The sequence below is a fragment of the Pristiophorus japonicus genome, chromosome 16 (genome assembly GCF_044704955.1).
Source record: "Pristiophorus japonicus isolate sPriJap1 chromosome 16, sPriJap1.hap1, whole genome shotgun sequence".
Classification (NCBI taxonomy): Eukaryota; Metazoa; Chordata; class Chondrichthyes; family Pristiophoridae; genus Pristiophorus; species Pristiophorus japonicus.
In genome coordinates, this window is record NC_091992.1 from 65,526,712 (window position 1) to 65,548,225 (window position 21,514).

At 44.2% G+C, this 21,514-nt stretch overlaps 1 protein-coding gene and 1 pseudogene across 1 annotated transcript in view; both read right to left on the bottom strand.

Annotated features, from left to right (window-relative positions):
* LOC139226561 (protein CASP-like) overlaps positions 1 to 21,514 on the bottom strand; it is a 578,052-nt gene that overhangs the window by 34,255 nt on the left and 522,283 nt on the right. The window contains exons 15-16 of the mRNA XM_070857406.1: positions 3,703 to 3,839; positions 504 to 567 (exon numbers count right to left, since the gene is read on the bottom strand). Coding sequence (XP_070713507.1) covers positions 504 to 567; positions 3,703 to 3,839 — 201 coding nt within the window. The remainder of the gene's footprint in view (positions 1 to 503; positions 568 to 3,702; positions 3,840 to 21,514) is intronic.
* On the bottom strand, positions 15,827 to 16,055 carry LOC139227322 (U2 spliceosomal RNA; annotated as a pseudogene).

The window sequence follows — 21,514 nt, forward strand, 5'->3', positions numbered from 1 at the left end:
ATCTACAAATCTCCATCTGAGCTTGCCGCATCGCACTTCTGCAACCTCACCCAGCCCTGGATCCTTGCCATTCTCCTTCATCCTGTATCTGGCCCCCAACACAACTCCTCCTCCCCCTCATCCCATTATTGACAGAATTCAGCTATATTGGACCTATTCTCTGGAACTTTGATTAACCTATCTACTCACATCACTTTGTCCAAACTCTCTCGCACTAATGCTTGTTGTCAGTTTTGTTCTCGGTGAAGCACCCAGGGATTAAAGATGCTACATAAATACAAACTGGTGTTGGTACTATAACTAATACAATTTGAAAAATTACAATAGTTGAGGCTTTTTAACAACAAGCAACAATTTATTAGTCTCAATCTTTGCATTACCGGATCACAACTTTTTCATTCACCGTGCACGCATCTTGGTTTACAGTCAGATCCTGGCACAAATATATCGGTTTCTGTAAACCCTGGTTTCAGACACAAATATTGAATTGGTTGTGCTCTTACCAAAGAGGGCTGTAGCTTCTTTGATGGGTTCTGGAATCTTCTCCATGTTGCTCAGATCTGCTCCCTAATGTCAATGAAAAATTGGAATTCATGGTAAGTTTAGGAGTAAGAGACTGGTTAGGTCACAGTTATATACCCCTGGGCACTCTATTATAGGAAGGGTATGGGGGCATGGGACGATTCAATCGAAAAGTACCAGGACTGAGAGGTCCTAGTTGTGACAACATGCTAAAATGCTGGGTTTTTCCCACTGGAACAGAGCAGGTTGGGAGGGAGAGGGCGGGGGGAGAATAGAGGATTTCCAAATATGATTTTTGTTTTTAAGAGTAACTAGTGGAAGATTGTTTCCACTGGTTGGTGAATCAGCAACAAGGGGACACAGATTGAGGATTATCATTAGAAGAATGAACGGGGGAAGTAAGAAACGTTTTCACGCACTGGTTATTAGCACAGGGAACACTTTACCCCAGGGGGTTATCGAGGCAGAGACAACAGCCCTTGGGGCGGGAATTGGGGGCCGAAATGGACCTTGAACCATTTGCCGCTGTGTGAGGCCCAGGAGATTTTAACATGTTCTGACATTGATTCCCATCTAAAGTCAGTGGAATGACTTCACTGCTGGCTGGCGAGAGTGAAAACTCGTGCGAGGATTATACGGCCGAATTCAGACAAGCTAAAATGGCGGGAGTTGGGAAAGCACCTCTGGAGCGGAATGATTCACGCTGGAACCGTAGTGTATTTTATTTTTCTTTGAATGCATCAGAATAAAGGCTTCCACAATTACATTTTCTTAAACAAAGAATCACAGAACGAAATACAGCGTAGGAGGCCATTCGGCCCATCATGCCTGTGCTGGCTCTTTGGTAGAGCTATCCAATCAGTCCCACTTGCCCATTCTTTCCCCATAGCCCTGCAATTTTTTTCCCTTCAAGTAATTATCCAATTTTCTTTTGAAAGTTGCCACTGAATCTGCTTCCAACACCCTTTCAGGCAGCGCATTCCCACATCATGATAACTCGCCGTGTAAAAAAACATTTCCTCATGTACCCTCTGGTTCTTTTGCCAATTAACTTAAATCCGTGCCCTCTGGTTACCGACCCTTCTGCCACTGGAAAGTGTTTCTTCTTCAGGATTTTGAGCACCTCGATCAAATCTCCTCTTAACCTTCTCTGCTCCAAGGAGAACAACCCCAGCTTCTCCAGTCTATCCACATAACTGAAGTCCCTCATCCCTGGTACCATTCGAATAAATCTCTTCTGCACCCTCTCCCAGGCCTTGCCATCCTTCCTAAAGTGTGGTGCCCAGAATTGAATACACTGCATCAGCTGAGGCCTAACCAGTATTTTTATAAAGGTTTACATAACGTCCTTGCTTTTGTACTCTATGCCTCTATTAATAAAGTTAAGGACCCCATGCGTTTTTTTTTAACGGCCTTCTCAACCTGCCCTGCCACCTTCAATGATTTGTGTACATATACCCCCAGGTCTCTCTGTGTAATATCTCCAAATTTGCGGATGACACTAAGTTGGGTGGCAGTGTGAGCTTCGAGGAGGATACTATGAGGTTGCAGAGTGACTTGGATAGGTTAGGTGAGTGGGCAAATGCATGGCAGATGAAGTATAATGTGGATAAATGTGAGGTTATCAACTTTGGTGGTAAAAACAGAGAGACAGACTATTATCTGAATAGTGACAGATTAGGAAAAGGGGAGGTGCAATGAGACCTGGGTGTGATGGTACATCAGTCATTGAAGGTTGGCATGCAGGTACAGCAGGCGGTTAAGAAAGCAAATAGCATGTTGGCCTTCAAAGCGAGGGGATTTGAGTACAGGGGCAGGGAGGTGTTGCTACAGTTGTACAGGGCCTTGGTGAGGCCACACCTGGGGTATTGTGTACAGTTTTGGTCTCCTAACTTGAGGAAGAACATTCTTGCTATTGAGGGAGTGCAGCAAAGGTTCACCAGACTGATTCCCGGGATGGCGGGACTGACATATCAAGAAAGACTGGATCAACTGGGCTTGTATTCACTGGAGTTCAGAAGAATGAGAGGGGACCTCATAGAAACGTTTAAAATTCTGACGGGTTTAGACAGGTTAGATGCAGGAAGAATGTTCCCAATGTTGGGGAAGTCCAGAACCAGGGGTCACAGTCTAAGGATAAGGGGTAAGCCATTTAGGACCGAGATGAGGAGAAACTTCTTCACCCAGAGAGTAGTGAACCTGTGGAATTCTCTACCACAGAAAGTAGTTGAGGCCAATTCACTAAATATATTCAAAAAGGAGTTAGATGTAGTCCTTACTACTAGGGGGATCAAGGGGTATGGCGAGAAAGCAGGAATGGGGTACTGAGGTTGCATGTTCAGCCATGAACTCATTGAATGGCGGTGCAGGCTCGAAGGGCCGAATGGCCTACTCCTGCACCTATTTTCTATGTTTCTATGTTTCCTGGACCCCCTTTAGAATTATACCCTTTCGTTTATATTACCTCTCCTCAATCTTTCTACCAAAATGTATCATTTCGCACTTTTCTGTGTTAAATTTCATTTGCCGTGTGCCTGCCCATTTCACCAGCCTGTCTGTCCTCCTGAAGTCTATCACTATCCCCCTCATTGTTTACTACATCTCTGAATTTTGTGTCATCTGCAAACGTTGAAATTATGCCCTGTGCACCCAAGTCCAGTTCATTTATATCAAAAACAGCTGTGGCCCCTGGGGAACACCATTGTACACTTCCCTCTAGTCTTAACAAGCAACTATTCACCACTACTCTCTGCTTTCTGTCCCGTGGCCAATTTTGTATCCATTCTCCCCGTCTCTTTAATCCCACGGGTTCTAAAGTCTATCATGTGGTACTCTGTCAAGCGCCTTTATGCTGTGTTTACTATGCATAAAAGATGGTTTGATGGTTTTAAACTAATTTTCATGACATCAAGATAAAGAGGCGTAAGGATTGAAGGTGGTGTATGCTCCGTGTGTATCTGCAGGCCCCTAAACGTAACACTGGATTTGAGCTCATTTTATGCCTGTTTTACATTCTGGCGTATGCACATGAGATATGCAGGAAATTTCAGCGGAAGTTTGACAAAGTTTTGTGTAATATCGGTGTAACTCGGATAGAGGAAATTCTGGGCCATGATGTCATCAGTACACCTGGATGCCGACATGTGTGAAGTGTCTGCACAAATGGAAAAGGGTTTGTACCTCAGCGTCAGGGCGTTGCAGGGAGGACATTGATTGGATGGTGCTGAGGTCCTGCTCCAGCTTAATGATCAGCTCCTTCTGCCCCGCTGTGGTTTTCACAGCCTCGGTGAACTGTATCTGCAGCTCAGCACAGCGAGCTGTAGTAACACACCAGCAACAAAAATCATTAGTACAAATCCCACTGCAAATCTAAAATAAAATTAAAACATTCTCTTTTGGATCAGCAGGTCAGTCAGCGTCTGAACGGGTAAAGTAAGGAAGATGCATGCGATGCAATGCTTGGTGCAAGGAAAGGCTCGAGAGTGGGGAAAAAACATTGAAAGAGCAGAAAAATTACAACTGATGAGGAAATAAACATTAGGAAGAAAAATAAAATCATGCAAGTGTAAAGGGCCATTGGCTACAGAAACAGGGATCGAGATTGGACAGAGGACATAGCCGGAAAGTTAAAGGAGTTCTTTAGTTCAATGTGTGTAGTGAAAAGGGCAGGATGGGGCAGACGCAAAATGGATAATCCAAGAGAGGTGGATTGAGGGATGGAATAACTTAACCAGCAACTGGGATACTTCAATAAGAGCCAAGTAAATAAAGCACCCGGGTAAAAGGAGATTCATAAAGAACTCGTGGATGTGCTCGGAGCACCAATGGCAGAGATAGAAAAGGGGGTAATACCAGAGGATTGGATGCAGTGCCCTAATTAAAAAAGGGAAATGCGGTGGGCGGGGGGCCCAGATAACTACAGACCAGTTAGTCTGACTCAGTACCAGGTACAAGCTCAGAATCAATTAACAAGGATGAGGAATTGGAGCACTTAGGGAGATTTAAACTAATTGCAAAGAGCAAGCATGGAATTACAACTGGGAGATCATGCCAGAGAAGAGAGTGTTTTGATAAAATGACGCAAGATGCATATAAGGGTAAGAAAATGATGTAATGTACTTAGATTTGTACCTCAGCAAAAGCTATATTCAAATCGAAGGCATTAAATTAGCAGCAATGCACTGAGGTGGACTGAAAATGGTGGGATAGGAGCCAGGGTCTGTGTCAATGGCAAGTGTTCTGGACTGGGAGGTATGAGTGCCGTCCCGCAAGGCATGGAGTTGGCACTGATACTCATCAACACTATCATCTCCAACTTTGCAGATAGCAGGAATGGTTAATCTGGTGAAGGATGGAGAAGAGCAACAAGAGCATCGAGACTGTTTGGTGACGTGGGCAGGCGATTGGCAAATGCAGTTTAATATGCAAGGTACAGTCAAGAAAAGAGATGACATGATTAATGAAAAATTCCTAATAGACAGATCAGAAAACGGATCTCGAGTCTGATGGCAGTCAACAAAACTAACGGGATGTTGGGTTACTTAAGAGGAATGGACAGCAGATGTGATAGTGATACAGTTGGTCAGGCCCATCTGGGGTAGTATGCATAGCTTTGGAACTCACGCTGCAGAAAGGATGGAATGGAGCTGAAAAAAGGACACGGAAGAGCCACTAAGATGGTAAGAGGACTGGAGAATAAAACAGATGATGACAGACTCAAAGATTTGGGACTATGTATTAGAAAGAAGAGCGGTAATGAGGCTCAGGGATGTAGATCAGTCAAGGCTGTCTGTATTGACAAAAGATGGCAGATTGAGAGTGTGACTTTAAGGTGAGAAGATGGAGACTCAGGTAGGAATCAACAAAACATTACTTTATTGACAGGCTGGATGGCCACTGGAACAAATTGTAGTGGCAAGTAGCTTAAATCATTTTCAGGTAAAACTTTCTTGAGGAGAAACACATCATCAGGACAGCAGGAAACTGGAGTCTCTTCCAGCCTTGAGATTTCTATGCTGACCTTCCTTTGCCTGTAGATGCTGACTGATCTGCTGCACTTTTGAGTATTTTCTTTATAACCGGAATATGTCATCTCTTCTGTTAGATTAGTAATGCACTGGAAATGGTATCCCTTTTATTTGAGTAAGGAGGCAACAATGAAAAGATTAAAAACACTGCTGTATTTCTGTTGGTTAATAAGGTGCAAACAGTGACCAACTCGAACACCATTTATACACCAATCAACTGTTACAGTGTGAGAGCAAGTGTCCACGTTCTACCCTGTGACCGCCAACACAACTCAGCTTCCTTACCTGAAGTTTCTTAAAGGCCATTAAGTACTCAAAGTGTTAAAAAAGGCCGAGTCAATTTTAGAGTTTATGTCTTCAGTTGTGCTGTTCAGTAATTGCTGTGTTCTTTAATTTTGTCTGGAGTTATTAATTATGTATTAAAGTCTGGGCAGACCAACCAGAAAGGGGCACTTCTCTCTATTAGTGGATAATGAATTATTCATAACAGAATTTTCCAGATCTGCTTTGCTGCAATGTGATGCTTGCTTTTCTTGATGCTAATATTTGAAAGTTCAAATAATATGATTTTACATCCATATATCTCTAATATAATAATGAATAGTCAGCATGGATTTCAAAAGGGAAAGTCTTGCTTGACCAACCTCATTGAATTTTTTGAAGAGGTAACAGAGAGAGTAAAATCATAGATATTCATAGCACGGAAGGAGGCCATTTCGGCCCATCGAGTCCATGCCGGCCGACAAAGAGCTATCCAGCCTAATCCCACTTGGTCCGTAGGTTACAGCACTTTAAGTGCACATCCAAGTACCCTTTAAAAATGGTGATGGTTTCTGCCTCTACTACCCTTTCAGGCAGTGAGTTCCAGACCCCCACCACCCTCTGGGTGAAGACATTTCTCCTCAAATCCCCTCCAAATCTCCTACCAATTACTTTAAATCTATGCCCCCAGGTTGTTGACCTCTCTGCTAAGGGAAATAGGTCCTTCCTATCCACTCTATCTAGGCCCCTCATAATTGCATACACCTCAATAAGGTCTTTCCTCAGCCTCCTCTGTTCCAATGGTAGACAAGGGTAATGTAGATGATGTAATTTATCTAGATTTTCAAAAGGCTTCGATCGGGTATCACATAATAGACTAATGAATAAGGTCAGAGAATGCGGAGTCAGGAGACAAGTAGCAGAATGTAAAGCTAGCTGGCTTCAAGACAGAAAGCAGAGAGTGGGGGTAAAGGGCAGCTATTCACAGTGGCAGAAGGTGGGTAATGGTGTTCCACAAGGATCAGTGCTGGGACCACTGTTGTTCACAATTTCTATTAATGATTTAGACTTTGGAATCAAAAACATAATTTCTAAATTTGCGGATGACACCAAATTGGGGGGATAGTCAATACTGAGGAGGACAGCAATAAATTACAGGGGGATATTAATAAACTTGCACAATGGGCATATAAATTGCCAAGTGAAGTACAACACTGATAAATGTGAGGTATTATATTTTGGTAGGAAGAATAGGGAGGTCACTTATTACTGGGAGGGTGTGAGTCTGGGTGGGGTATGGGAACAAAGGGATCTCGGATACAAATACACACATCACTAAAAGTAGTGACACAGGTTAGCAAGGCCATAAAAAGCAAACCAAGCACTGGGGTTTATTTCTAGAGGGATAGAATTGAAAAGTAGGGAAGTTATGCTAAACTTGTATTGAACCTTAGTTAGACCACACTTGGAGCACTGCGTGCAGTTCTGCTCGCCATATTATAAAAAGGATATAGAGACACTGAAGAGGGTGCAGAGAAGATTTACAAGAATGATACCAGAAAGGCAAGAGTATACATATCGGAAAAGGATGAACTGGCTGGGTCGCTTTTCTCTTTTTAAAAAAAAGACTAAGGGGTGACCTAATAGAGGTCTTCAAAATTATGAAAGGTTTTGATAGAGTGGAGAGAGAGAGAATGTTTCCATTTGTGGGGAAGAGCATAACTAGGGGCCATCAATATAAGATAGTCACCAAGAAATCCAATAGGAAATTCAGGAGAAATTTCTTTACTCAGAGAGTGGTGAGAATGTGGAACTCGCTGCTACAGGGAGTGGTTGAAGCGAATAGTATCGATGCATTTAAGGGGAGGCTAGACAAGCATATGGGGGAGAAGGTAATAGAGGGTTATGCTGATAGATTTAGATGAGGAAAGACAGGAGGAGGCTCGAGTGGAGCATAAATGCCGGCATGGACTGGTTGAGTCGAGTGACCTGTTTCTGTGCTGTATATCCCACGCAATCCTATGTATGTAACACAAAACTCTGTGATTTAGTCACCTTGTTCAACCCTTCCTTTCACTAGCTAGATCAAAAACATCATTTCCATATCTCAGTCCTCTTCATGGATTCAATGCGGAAAATATTATGAAATGATTACTCAAACTTACTGCCTGTGACATATTAAAATGTGCCAAAAACTGAAATCACTCAAGAAACTAGAGAAGGGGAATTATTAAATTAAATTGGGCTATGAAAAGAAAAATCAATCTAACCTCAGTCAACAAAAAGGGATACAGTCACTTCCATGATTAATATAACAGTTACCTTTGTGTCTGAATCAACAATAAGTTTCGATACACTTAAGCATGTTATAAAATTCAATAATTCAGAGACTGCTTAAACATGGTGTACAGACTGGGTAAAGGAACGCTCACAGCAGACCTGGCTGGCATCCCCTTCCATGGCATATTTTGCTCATGGCAAACTGTATATATATATATCCCTTTAACAATGAGAAGAGATTTTATCGTTAATATTTTCACTTGCCGTTTCTGCAGTTGACCACCTCAAACCACAATCCTGAAGAACAAGTGAGCCTGTACATTTTCTACATAGGGTTAAGGAGCTTTGGTCTACTTTGAGAACTAAAAGCTTGACTTCATGATTGGCAGCACAATCCTTTTTATCAATGACTTTTAACAATATAAATATATGACGGCGGAGGTCTTTATACGTCACTTGAACTAAAGAAAATAATTATGAAAGTGTAAATGCAGCCTGGAAATTGGAGGTAAAGCAGAGGGAGGGTGGTGTCGGTGGGCTGCAGGAGGTACACTGTCGGAAGCGCCAACCACCTTCAGAAGGTGCTCCATGTCTTGCTTTCACTGCAGAATAAAACAATCCGAGTAAGACATCAAATACAGAGGTTACAGTTCCCCACAATGTCACAAAACACCACTCACATCTTAGAATAAAAACAGTCACAGAGCAAAACATGAGATAACGTTAAAGGTTAAGCTTCCCCGAAAGTTAAATGCATCCGATATGAGTTCAACACTTTCTAATACGAGGGTTATACATATTGTTTGAGATGACTTACTGATGCTATGGACCTTATCACATGGTGACAGGCACCAATTAGAACTGCTCTGAATTTGTTTCAAAAAGTGGGACAATGATGATTAATTAAGGGAAAACATGACAGGACCCATTTAAATCTGCAGAATCAGGAGTCAACATCTAACCCTAGATGTGCTTTATGCCACGTGATGCCATCAGAATGAGAACAATCAGCAACACGAGAAAAACTAGTTTCACTGTGGCCCCAATGCAACCATTCCACACAGAGAATTAGTGCCATTAAAATTCAAATGTAACTTTTATGATGTTATTAGTTACCTGAACTGTGGTATAAAGAGAATAGAGAAGGAGCTATGGGACAGGGTCTGTGTACCACCCGTGGCACTAATCAGAACACGCCTGTAATTCATTGCAAATCAGTTACCACTCAGCCTACACGCGAGATATAAATTATATCCTACAGCTTCTCTCTATATAAATGTAGATACAAAACATAAAGCCCAGCATGTCATGGCTTCTCTAGCCTCTCCGTGGTGCAGTGTGACCTCGACAGGGTTCCAGCACAGTGTCAGATCGAAGATTCTGAAGTCAAAGTGCTCCTGGCCCAAATATCAGTCAATCTATCACTGTTCTCTTTTACTTCTCTCTACTGAATGACTAATGTGCTTTAACATCAACACATGTATCCAACATTCTCCTGGTTCATTACGGCCATTGCTATTTCTCAGTCTTTTAGAAATAGCCATGATTTAATGAACATTACTGTAGCACAAATCACTGATTCTCTTTACTGAAGAACATCGACATCACAAAGCTTCTGGTCATTAGCACAGGGCTGCAATTTCCTATATGGATGGATGTCAAGTGCCATGAGGTTTCAGTGTAAACACAGTAATACCTAAATTCCACATTCAGCTCTTATTAGATACATGCAGGGAATTGATGGTTCCGGCATCACTGCAATAATGGGACAAAATGCTGTATTTCTAGCTGCCAGTTAGCTGTGCATTGGGCAGGTCAAGATACAAAAAATTGTTTTCAAATATTAACCGATACAAGGGCAAGCAGCTGGAGGAGGAGAACACGGGCAGAGCAGAGGGACACACTAATCTAATAATCTCCTGCATCAGCAATCCTCTGCCTGCTACATGGAGATTTCAGCTGAGTGTTGGGGCTAAATGGCAAATACAATAAGGTGAGGCTTTTATTTGAGACAAAACAACAGTTGCGTTCCTCTGAATGAGATCACTACTCCCTTGTTAGACCATTAGTTGCCCTTAACACTTCATAAAGTTATTGTTATTGATGTCATTGCAATATGTTTATGGATATACTGTCAATGAAAGGTTATGATATGATAAATGATATAGTGCATTATACACTAATTCTATTTAGAGTTGAGATTTACCAGGGGGTTATACTAGGGGACACGCCGAGTTTCTCCATCCCTCTGTGGATGTTCAATATATGATGCATGGTTGGTTTCCCCAAGTCTATTTATTCCCCCCAAAACAGACAATTTATTTATAAAGAACAGCAAAGTTTGCGGGTAAATGCAGGGCAGTAAATCACTTCCTACCTTGGGCGACGTTGATAAACTGCTCGTGGAGTATTGCGCCATCAGAACGTTTTAACGGAAATATTGCCCTGAAGCTCACTATGAGTCATCCTCCTATATTATCATCCCTTGCTGAGTAGGACTTTATTTCATTCGGAAAAATAACTGGGACCAGTTCTAAGGCAGGGGGGACCTGCACGAGGTGGATGGGCTGTATCTGAGCAATGCTGGGACCAATGTTCTTGTGGGGAGGTTAACTAGCACTGTGGGGGAGGGTTTAAACTAATTTGGCAGAGGGAAGGGGACTAGTATGAACTATCAGAGAGGAGTAACAAGGTGCATCGAGGATTGGGAAAGACAAACAGTATTAGAATAATGAGTAGTCCAGAAAGAGGAGGGATCAGACAGGGGAGCAATGCTAAGCAGATTTAACAGAGGTGTTCAGAATTATATGGGGATTTGATAGAATAGACGGGGAGTGTTTCCAGTGCCAGGAGGGTCAGTAACCAGAGTTGTTGTGATCGGGAACGCACTGCCTGAAAAGGTGGTTGAAGCAGATTCAATAGTAACTTTTAAAAGGGCATTGGATAAATAATTGAACAGGAGAAACTTGCAGGGCTATGAAGAAAGAGCGGGGCAGTGGGACTAATTGGATTGCTCTTCAAAGAGCCGGCACAGGCACGATGGGCCGAATGGTCTCCTTCTGTGCTGTAAGATTCTATGGTTCTAACTGCACGGTCATAAAAAAGAGGCAAAATCAGAATGTAGAGAAACGAATAGCGTTCAGCAGGACCGGCAATAATTGATCGGTGTTGTTAGATTTAATGCACAACTATTCTGCGGCGTGTAATATTTCCACTTGGTTTATCATTGAGTAATCGGCAGTCCCTCAGACTCATCTCAACAAACTTCACTCGCAAACAAGGGAATTTATTTTATTTGCTTTAGGTTAGTAACTTTGTGACAGTGACTGGCTTTTTCTGTCCCTGCTGCACTTTCCTTGCACTCTCAGTACCAAAACAGATCCGCAACGTCAAACTGATATCACTCATTATCAGACACTCCGCCTACATACAAAAGACAGAGAAAAACAAGTAGAGAGAGATGTGAGTAATGTCCTGGGCTCTGGGGCTTGTTACTGGTTACAGATGACCAGGGCTTCCCTATCTTGTTCTGACAATGTCCCGCCAGGGAAATGTTTGAAGTACCTCACATAGAAAATGGACCAAACTGAGAGCACATGTTACATGGTTTTCCTCTGGTTTAGTTTCTGTGTGCTTACAATGAATTCATGTGTAATCTTAACAGTCATCACTGCAAAACGAATGATCTTTCCCCTAGACCTGACACCAACACTGGAAACTTTGGAATGACATCTACACAAATTACCCCTCCGTCATCTGGACATTAAACTGTCAGGAGTTACCTCTCAACCATTAGCTGCCCAGAAAGGAGGTGGAGCTTGAATTCTGGCCTAATTTCTTTGGCTTTACTGCTGTGTGACCAGACAGATTTCTGTGGGTGCCACTAAAGGGACAATGGGTTAAATAATCTACAGAGCCTTGACAACCCTGTTCTCTGAACCACCAGCAATAGAGGTACAAACATATCTCACCAGTAACTGGGCTGCTGAAGGTTGGTAGAAGGCCCAGTGACTGAATAATGGAACAAAGTTGCCCAAAGCGAATCAATATAATTTCACCAAATAAAAACCTGCAATTAACAAATATTTAGGGGTGAATTTTAACACCCAAAAACAGGTTGGTTGGGACCGGGTCAGATGTAAAAATGTTTTAATTCTGAAACCCGACACCAAGCCGCCCACAACGGAGGCAGGACAAGTGGTGTGCATGCCAAGCCACTCCCAGGAGGCCGGGTGGCAATTTAAAGCCTCTGATTTGATCTGATTTACAGGTTTAACGGTAGCTGGCCATGTTTTCCAGGCTTCGGGAAACCCAGCAGCTGAAGGGAGGCGAGGACAACTTCGGACAGAAGGGAAATGCTTCCACAGCACGGCACGTGGACGAGGAGGGACCGGGTACTTTCCCCCCCAACCCCTGGCCCCTCAGGCTCACCACCATCAGACCCACTCCATACAAAGGCCCCCGGAGTCCTGGATCCACCTCCCCGCGGTCGGGGATCAGACCCCCCCGGGGTCGTGGATCAGACCTCTCCCTGGGATCGGACCCCCTCCCCAGGGATCAGACCTCTCCCTGGGATCAGGCACCGCCCCCCCCCCCCCCCCACCAACACTCCCCGTGGTCGGGGATCAGACCTCTGCCCGGGATCGGATATCCACCCCCCCCCCCCCTCCCCCCTCAAGCTCACCACCATCAGACCCACCCATACAAAGACACCCGGGGCCAGGGATTGGGGATCAGGGACCCACAGAGTTGGGGATGGTTCCCCCGCCGCCCCTTGGGGTTGTGGACCAGAGCCCCCATAGAGTGCAGGGAAATCCAGACTTCAGGATTTCCTGTCTGAAACGCCGCCTTCTGCCTACGTAACCCGCCCGTTAATATCCATGCCTTAATCTCATCAGCAAAGAAATACTCTCTTGAACAATTAAGATACCACTAACGAGGAAACTGTCAGTGATTACAGTCCTAGGATGTGCTGCCTAATAAAAGAAAGAAAGACTTGCATTTATATAGCACCTTTCACTACCTCAGGACGTCCCAAAGCACTTTACAGCCAATGCAGTACTTTTGTAGTGTTGTAATGTAGAAAACACAGTAGCAATTTGCATTCAGCAAGCTCCTACATGCTGCAATGTGATAATGACCAGATAATGTGCTTCTGATAATGTGTCAGGCGTGGCTCAGTGAGTAGCACTCTCGCCTCTGAGTCAGAAGTCCCACTCCAGGGACTCGAGCACAAAAAAATCTAGGCTGACACTCCCAGTGCAGTACTGAGGGAGTGCCACACTGTCAGAGGGGCAGTACTGAGGGAGTGCTGCACTGTCGGAGGGGCAATATTGAGGGAGCACTGCACTGTCACAGCGGCACTACTGAGGGAGTGCTGCACTGTCGGAGATGCCATCTTTCAGATGAGACGTTAAACCGAAGGCCCAAGTAGAGGTAAAAGATCCCATGGCACTATTTCAAGAAGAGCAGGGGAGTTATCCCCAGTGTCCTGGGCCAATATTTATCCATCAATCAACATAACAAAAACAGTGTTGTTTGTGGGAGCTTGCTGTGCGCAAATTGGCTGCTGCATTTCCCACATTACAACAGTGACTATACTCCAAAAGTACTTCACTGGCTGTAAAGCGCTTTGAGATGTCCGGTGGTCTGGAAGGGCGCTATATAAATCCAAGTCTTTCTTTTAATGATGTTGTTTGAGGGATAAATAGTGGCCCCAGGACTCCGGGGTGAACTGCCCTGTTCTTCTTCAAAATAGTGCCGTGGAATCTTTTGCATCCAACTGAGAGGGCAGAGGGGGCCTCGATTTAATATCTCATCCAAAAGATGGCACCTCCGACAGTGCAGCACTCCCTCAGCACTGGATGGTCAGCCTAGATTCTGTGCTCAAATCTCTGGAGTGCGACTGAACCCATAACCTTCTGACTCAGAGGCGAAAGTGGTATCCACTGAATCACAGCTAACCTGCTATAAAGATCTGTCGTGTCCTTTTTGCAGTACTTCATTTTAAAAATGTATTTAGACTCTGGATGCAATGCGATTGTGTGGGGTGAGAGTACACACAAATGCTAATAATTTAGCACTATTTAAGCAAAGACTATATGATGCCACCTTGCCTTGTGGAGAAAACCAATCTCAGACTGGTAAGATTGGGATCGGCGCTCCTTGTGAGAATAATCCAACAGGGAGGAGCTAAGCACTAGATTGGTGTCATACATGAATCTGAACCACTTGATGACTCGCATGTGCAATTGAAAAATTTTCTATTCTCTAGTATTGCCCTTCCTCTGACAAGCACACATGCAGCAATAAAGCATGTTAATGTAGTAACACATTACAGAGTGCCGAGAGATGGAACGGAGGGAGGGGGGGCCGGCGGGAGGGGGAAGGGGGACCGGCGAGAGATGGAACATGTTAAGTTCTTAACATTCAGGTAAGACATCTGGGGAGACAAGTTAGAACGAAACACCTTGTGCCTCAACAATGACACCTGAAGAGCAATAAAATGGGTATCTATGAGCAAGGCATCTGGCATCAAGGCATCTAACGTGTCTGACGGACAGAAACAATTCACAACAAAAAGGAACTCTATAGTATGGCCTCCAGTAGCACACTGATACTGCACAATATGTGCACTGATAATCCATACATAATATCTTAGTTCCAGCATCCGAACACTAGATAATGGGCAAATCTACATAATAACTATTTATTCTCCCTGCATTACTACACTTCCAGTTACTTGGCTGTGAGATGCTGTGGGACGTCCTGGTGTTGTGAAAGGTGCTACATGAATGCAAGTTCTTTCTACTTCTCCTTATTTTCCGTGAGCAAATGGATTTTGAGTACTCCTGCATCACTAATCTACCTCCAGTAGGAAGGCAGCTGTTTAACTTCCATTGGAACTTCTTGTATATTGTTGCTAATTAAAACTACCATTGCCATCAAGCCAGGGGAACAACTCTGGTTCAATGAGAAGTGCAGAAGAGCATACTAGGCGCTGCAGCAGGCATACCTAAAAATGAGGCACCAACCTGGGGAAGCTGCAACACAGGACTACCTGCATGCTAAGCAGTAGAAGCAGCATGCTACAGACAGAGCTAAGCAATGGGCCCCAACAACATCCCAGCTGAAGACTTGTGCTCCAGAACTAGCCGCGCCTCTAGCCAAGCTGCTCCAGTACAGCTACAACACTGGCGTCTACCCGACAATGTGAAAAACTGCCCAGATATATCCTGTCCACAAAAAAGCAGGACAAATCCAATCCGGTCAATTACCGCCCCATCAGTCTACTCTCAATCATCAGCAAAGTGATGGAAGGTGTCGTCGACAGTGCTATCAAGCGACACTTACTCACCAATAACCTGCTCACCGATGCCTAGTTTGAGTTCCGCCAGGACCACTGGGCTCCAGACCTCATTACAGCCTTGGTCCAAAAGAGCTGAATTCTAGAGTTGAGGTGAGAGTGATTGTTCTTGACATCAAGGCAGCATTTGACTGAGTGTGGCATCAAGGAGCCCCAGTAAAACTGAAGTCAATGGGAATCAGAGGGAAAACTCTCCAATGGCTGGAGTCATACCTAGCACAAAGGAAGATGTTTGTGGTGGTTGGAGGTCAATCTTTTTTTTTTATTCGTTGCCAATCTTTCCAATTCTTTGTCAGATCACAAACGCCAGAGGTCACCTTGCACACATCAAGGATCACCCTGCGCCAATGCTCTTAGCCAAAAGGCCTAGAGCCCAAGCACCGTTCCTGGAAGTACTGCAATACCAGGTTCGTGCCATGGAGGTGGATGGGTCAGGCCCCCCACACACCTCCGTGGAGGTGGATGGGTCAAGCCACCCCACCCACCTCCTATTTCCAAAAAGCATAGGAGAATCACCTTCCTGATCCAGGGAGAACCACGTTGGGGTCATGGTCAGGTCAGTTACGCATGATCTTAGCCAAAAGGCCGAGGTCAATCATCTCAGCCCCAGGATAGTGCTGCAGGGGTTCCTCAGGGCACTGTCCTAGGCCCAACCATCTTCACCAATGACATCCCCTCCATCATAAGGTCAGAAGTGGGGATGTTCGCAAAGTGTTCAGTGCCATTCACAACTTCTCAGATAATGAAGCAGTCAGTGTCCACATGCAGCAAAACCTGGACAACATTCAGGCTTGGGCTGATAAGTGGCAAGTAACATTTGCGCCACGTAAGTGCCAGGCAATGACCATCTCCAACAAGCGAAAGTCTAACCACCATCCCTTGATATTCAACGGCATTACCATCGCCGAATCCCGCACCACCATTGCCAAATCCTGCACCAACAACATCCTGGAGGTCATCATTGAGTAGAAACTTAACTGGATCAGCCACATAAATACTGTGGCAACAAGAGCAGGTCAGAGGCTGTGTATTCTGCAGTGAGTACCCAAAGCCTTTCCACCATCTACAAGGCACAAGTCAGGAGTGATGGAATACTCTCCACTTGCCTGGATGAGTGTAGTTCCAACAACGCTCAAGAAGCTCAACACCATCCAGGACAAAGCAGTCCGCTTGATTGGCTCCCCATCCACAACCTTCAACATTTACTCACTCCAGCACCGTGGCTGCAGTGTGTACCATCTCCAAGATGCACTGCAGCTACTCGCCAAGGCTTCTTCAGCAGCACCTCCCAAACCCACGACCTCTGCCACCTAGAAGGACAAGGGCAGCAGGTGCATGGGAACACTACCATCTGAAAGTTCCCCTCCAAGTTACACACCACCCTGACTTGGAAATATATCACCGTTCCTTCATCATCGCTGGGTCAAAATCCTGGAACTCCCTCCCTAACAGCACTGTGGGAGCACCTTCACCACACGGACTGCAGCAGCTCAAGAAGGCGGCTCACCACCATTTTCTCAAGGGCAATTAAGGATTGGCAATAAATGATGGCCTTGCCAGTGATGCCCACATCCCGGAACAGATAAAAAAACATAATGTCAGTAAAGCTCACAAGGACCCCCCCCCCCACCCGCCCGCCCGCCCATGAAGACCATTACATGAGAAGTTATGAGAAGGGATACATTACTGCATGATTTGCTGGTTTAATACTATTTTCCATCCACAGCAAAAGGTTGCATTCCTAGAGTCAGCAAAGTTGGTCATAAGTGGTTGCCACACTGTGTTGAGCTTAGAATCTGATGTTGCACATTGCATTAAGTACAAATATTGAAACTCTCCGACCGTTAGTGGCTACACAATAGGTTGTATGCTGAAATATGGAACCTCACATTAACTAGCATTAACATTCATTCTTGGTCTCTGGGGATATGGGGTAACAACATTGTGAGAGACAAACTAACGTGTATAAAGGATGTATGCTACAGAGTGCTGTAACCTCAATTTTTGGGGACTGCATTGTGGAAAGGAGAGTTTTGAAACTCGGAATCAAACAGTCCAACAATATTCAAGAACATATTCAGACAGAGCTCAGAAATGATTGAGTGCCACACTTATAATTAAATGCAAACATTAGAAGTGAAACTGAGACAAAGTATAATCTGAAATCTCATTTGGTGACAGTCATTGGGCCCAAAATTCCACATGGATTTTTTTAGCGCAGTTGAAGAGGTATGTCGGATTTTTTTAGTGGCCCAAAAAAAACTGTTCCACGTTTTGCCGGCATAACACTTTCATTTTGGAGCAGTGCAGATTGTCCTTAAGCTCTGTGCTGAAAAACTGAGGTTGCCACGGTAACGAGGAACGCTCTGAAGGGCTGAGGTACAGCATTTCCCCTTTTAAATAGATCACTAAGTGAGACTTTTTTCACCTCTGCAGTGCCGGTGCAATCCCAGGCCGAAAGGCCCCCCGCCATCACCACCAGCCCGCTGCAACCACGGGCTGGCCGAACCCCCCCCCCCCCCACCCCATCCTTACTCCTATCGCAGGCCGAAAGGCCCCCCCCCACCCCACAATCCCGGGCTGAAAGGCCCCCTGAAAGGCTCCCCCCCACCAGCCCGCTTCTGTCCCGGGCCGAAAGGCCCCCTGACCGGCCCACTGCCATCCGTGTAATTTGTCTTCTCTGCATTTTATGAACATGGATTATATCTCGCCTCATTCTTTTCTCCCATGAAAACGAGTTTAGATCTGATTCTTTCTTGATAATGAAGGTCCACTTACCGATCCGCTCCCCTGCCCGACCCTGGCCCCGAGTGCACTCCCGCTCCGCTCCCTGCCCCTAGCCCAGGCTGAATGGCCTCCTCCGATGTACTTACCTGCGACAATTTCTTTAACTCTCCGCAAGGGTTTTCTGGAGAGGCCACATACGCTGACCTAAGCAGAACTGGAGTAGCTCTCAGCTGGCCAAAGTTACCTAAATGGCCAGAATTGGCCCGGGTGGCTGAAAAAAAAATGGTAACTAACTGAGTTACGCTGGGCCAAATTGATTGGGGAAACTGTGGATTTTCAACTTAGGCCAAAAAAAGCAGCCTGCTGCAAAAAACGGCGCAAATCACTGGGGAAAAGAGAGCCCATGGACTGCAATTATTTTGCTTTGTATGACAATGCTTGAAGCTGGTGGTTTGATCATCTTACAGGAGTTTCCTGGGAGATGGATTTTTATTGAAGTGCTGCAGGTTCAGGGTAGACCTGGATTTGGAACAGTAATAACCACACGATTCATAGTGCACACAGGTGAAGTACAGGAGGAGGATGTGTAACTCAGACAGCACAAAACCAATCACAAATCTACAAATAGTAAGTTCTACGGGTGGATTAGAGGTGTCAATGTACTAATGATGTTTAAAACACAAAGTGTTTAAAAATAGGATTCAAAATGTGCACAGTATACCATAAAATCCAGTGTATAAGCCACATTTTGCAGTAGATTTTGCTTTGACCTACACATTTTTAAATGAAAAATAAAGGACAGTACACTGGATTTGATGGCAGATACAGGAATGATGGTTTAGATTCAGTCTTATTTATACCCAAACTGGAATAAGGCAGAGATATTTAACCCAACACGGGTTTGAGAAAGCTTTTGAAGGTGGGGCGAGAGGTAGCAAGGTGGTGGATTTAGAGACTTCCAAAGATTAGGACTAACACAGCTGATTAAGACTGAAGAAGAAAATTGATTCCAATTCAACCACAAGTTAACTAAAGCTGGATATTTTCAGCTACCGAGAATTCACATTAAAGGTCTACGCAGGTTGCTTACCCGGATTGTAACTGGAAGTAAGGCCCGGGCTCCATCGGGCTGGTGTGAAACAACCAATGTGAATCTGCTGCTATTTCTGTGGGAGACAACAACCGAGCATCTGCCCATGGTTAGCCCATGGTTACAAATACTATCAGTAAGGTGAAACAAATTGATTCCTAGCCTGTCAGCTTGGACCCAGGCACCAGTGCCGTGAGGGCTAAGCTAAAAGCGTTACAGGTTGGGTTCACGCTTTCAAACTGAATGCTGCTATTACCTGAAAAAGGAAAAAAAGAATATTCATTGAGGCAAATAAAGGATTAAAAAATCATTTTACTTTATATAGCAGAAATAACACATGGCCATTTAGCCTCTTTGTAACATCACAAAGTAAATGTTTGCTTCAAGGGCTTATGCTTAAATAAAGACAATGCAGGCCAGTGCTGTGTTTGTATAAAAGATATTTACTTCAATTATCACACCTAGGGTGCTAGTGAATAATACATCATGTGAGTTTCATACAGTGATATTGCTTCTCCATATCATATAGGGACTGTTTACAGTGCTGAGAACAGAGTATGCTGTATGGCTAATCACCAGAGACAGAAAGAAACCTACTTCTGCCAACAGCAGGAGCAGCTTCCACTACTGCCAGCCACACAGAAAAGTTTCAACCAGTTTCTAACAAATACCAAGAAAAAGCAGTTACGAAACGTGAATCACAGTGAAAAGAATGGGTAGCATAAAGCCGTGTGTACAAAAATGACACCTTTTTTTTGGTCAACTGGGTTTATTATTTGTGAAGTTTCTTTGTGACTACCTGCGAGTAGCAAATCCTAAAAAACGTCTAAGACATTTAGTGCGTGATAGCAAAGTAAAAGTGAAATACTGCTAGACACCACAACACGCTAGAGGGGAGGGCGAAGACGATAAGCTTATTAAAATTGTCCAGGTCAGTATGTCACACGCATGTGCTGCAGTAGTACATGGAGCAGCTCAGACACTACCAATGGTAAGTCATTATTGCACAGATGATTCATGTACAGTTCCATGAATTCCTACCACCGCCTCCCGACAAAAAGAAAAATGCTTTGTAAATAAAACCTTCTTTTCTTTCTACTCATTATTCAACAATTTCACTCGTAGGAGGCTCTAGGAGGCTGGAACAAAAGGTATGACCACTGTCTCACTTCAACTTATAAACCATGATTCTGATGTAGATGATAGGAATTACTACCGTGCAATGTAACGGGTACAGTCAACCTGCCAAGCTCAGCAGACAGAAATTAATTTAATTTGCTATACTCAAACCTGAACGTACGATGTGCACAACTTAAAAGATAAAAACTGCAAATGCTGGAAATCAGATACAAAATGCGAGAGACACTCAGCAGGTCAGTCAGCGTCTGAGGAGAGAGCAGACAAGTTAAGATTTCAGGTGTAACCTTTCATTCAAAGCTAGATGAATGGTGACACCTGAAATGTTAACTTGTTTCTTCTCTCGAGATACATGGATTGTGGGCTTACGATTCACGACCGAGAGGTTAACAATGGATGTTATTTTATTCTGTTGCAACCAACCAAAATAATTGAGGTAAACTGTTGGTAGTGAGCACTGCAGTTCACCGTATGAATACAAGCAGCCAGCAAACAGGCCTGGGTCGTTTACAGCTGAGAATGAGACTGGACCAAGGGTGTCACACAGGGGTTGTCATCTCTGGGCACAGCGCAAGAATGGACAAATGAGCCCTGAGAAAGCGTTACATTCTCCTTATACAAACCAACATTCTGTATTCGGGACTTTGACCTGTTCATGACAGCCTTCTTTCTAAAATGATGTGTTAAATTTAACATCCTTCAGCGATGTCTGTTTTCATGGTGATCTCCACTTCTCACGGGAACAATGATGAACATTTGGCCCAGATCTATCCAAAGGAGACGCTGCAGTACCTGCACCTTGCTATATCTGAATGCAGGATTCAGGTGACATTTTCAGAGCATTTAAGCAGTGGGAGCAGGTACATTCTATTAACAATAATAAATAAGCACAGGCTGTACCCACACTTTTTCTGGGACACTGTCATCCTGCAGCTCATGAAATACATTAATATTTAAAATCAATTTTCATTTCTTCTCCAAGCCCTGCGACTAAGCCAAGCTCCTCACAACTTAGCGAATGCAAGAGTAGCTCATCAATCAATATTTGGGCTGTATTTCAAGTGCACTGAGCTTGGCCAATAATTCAATGTGTTGGCCTTTCCA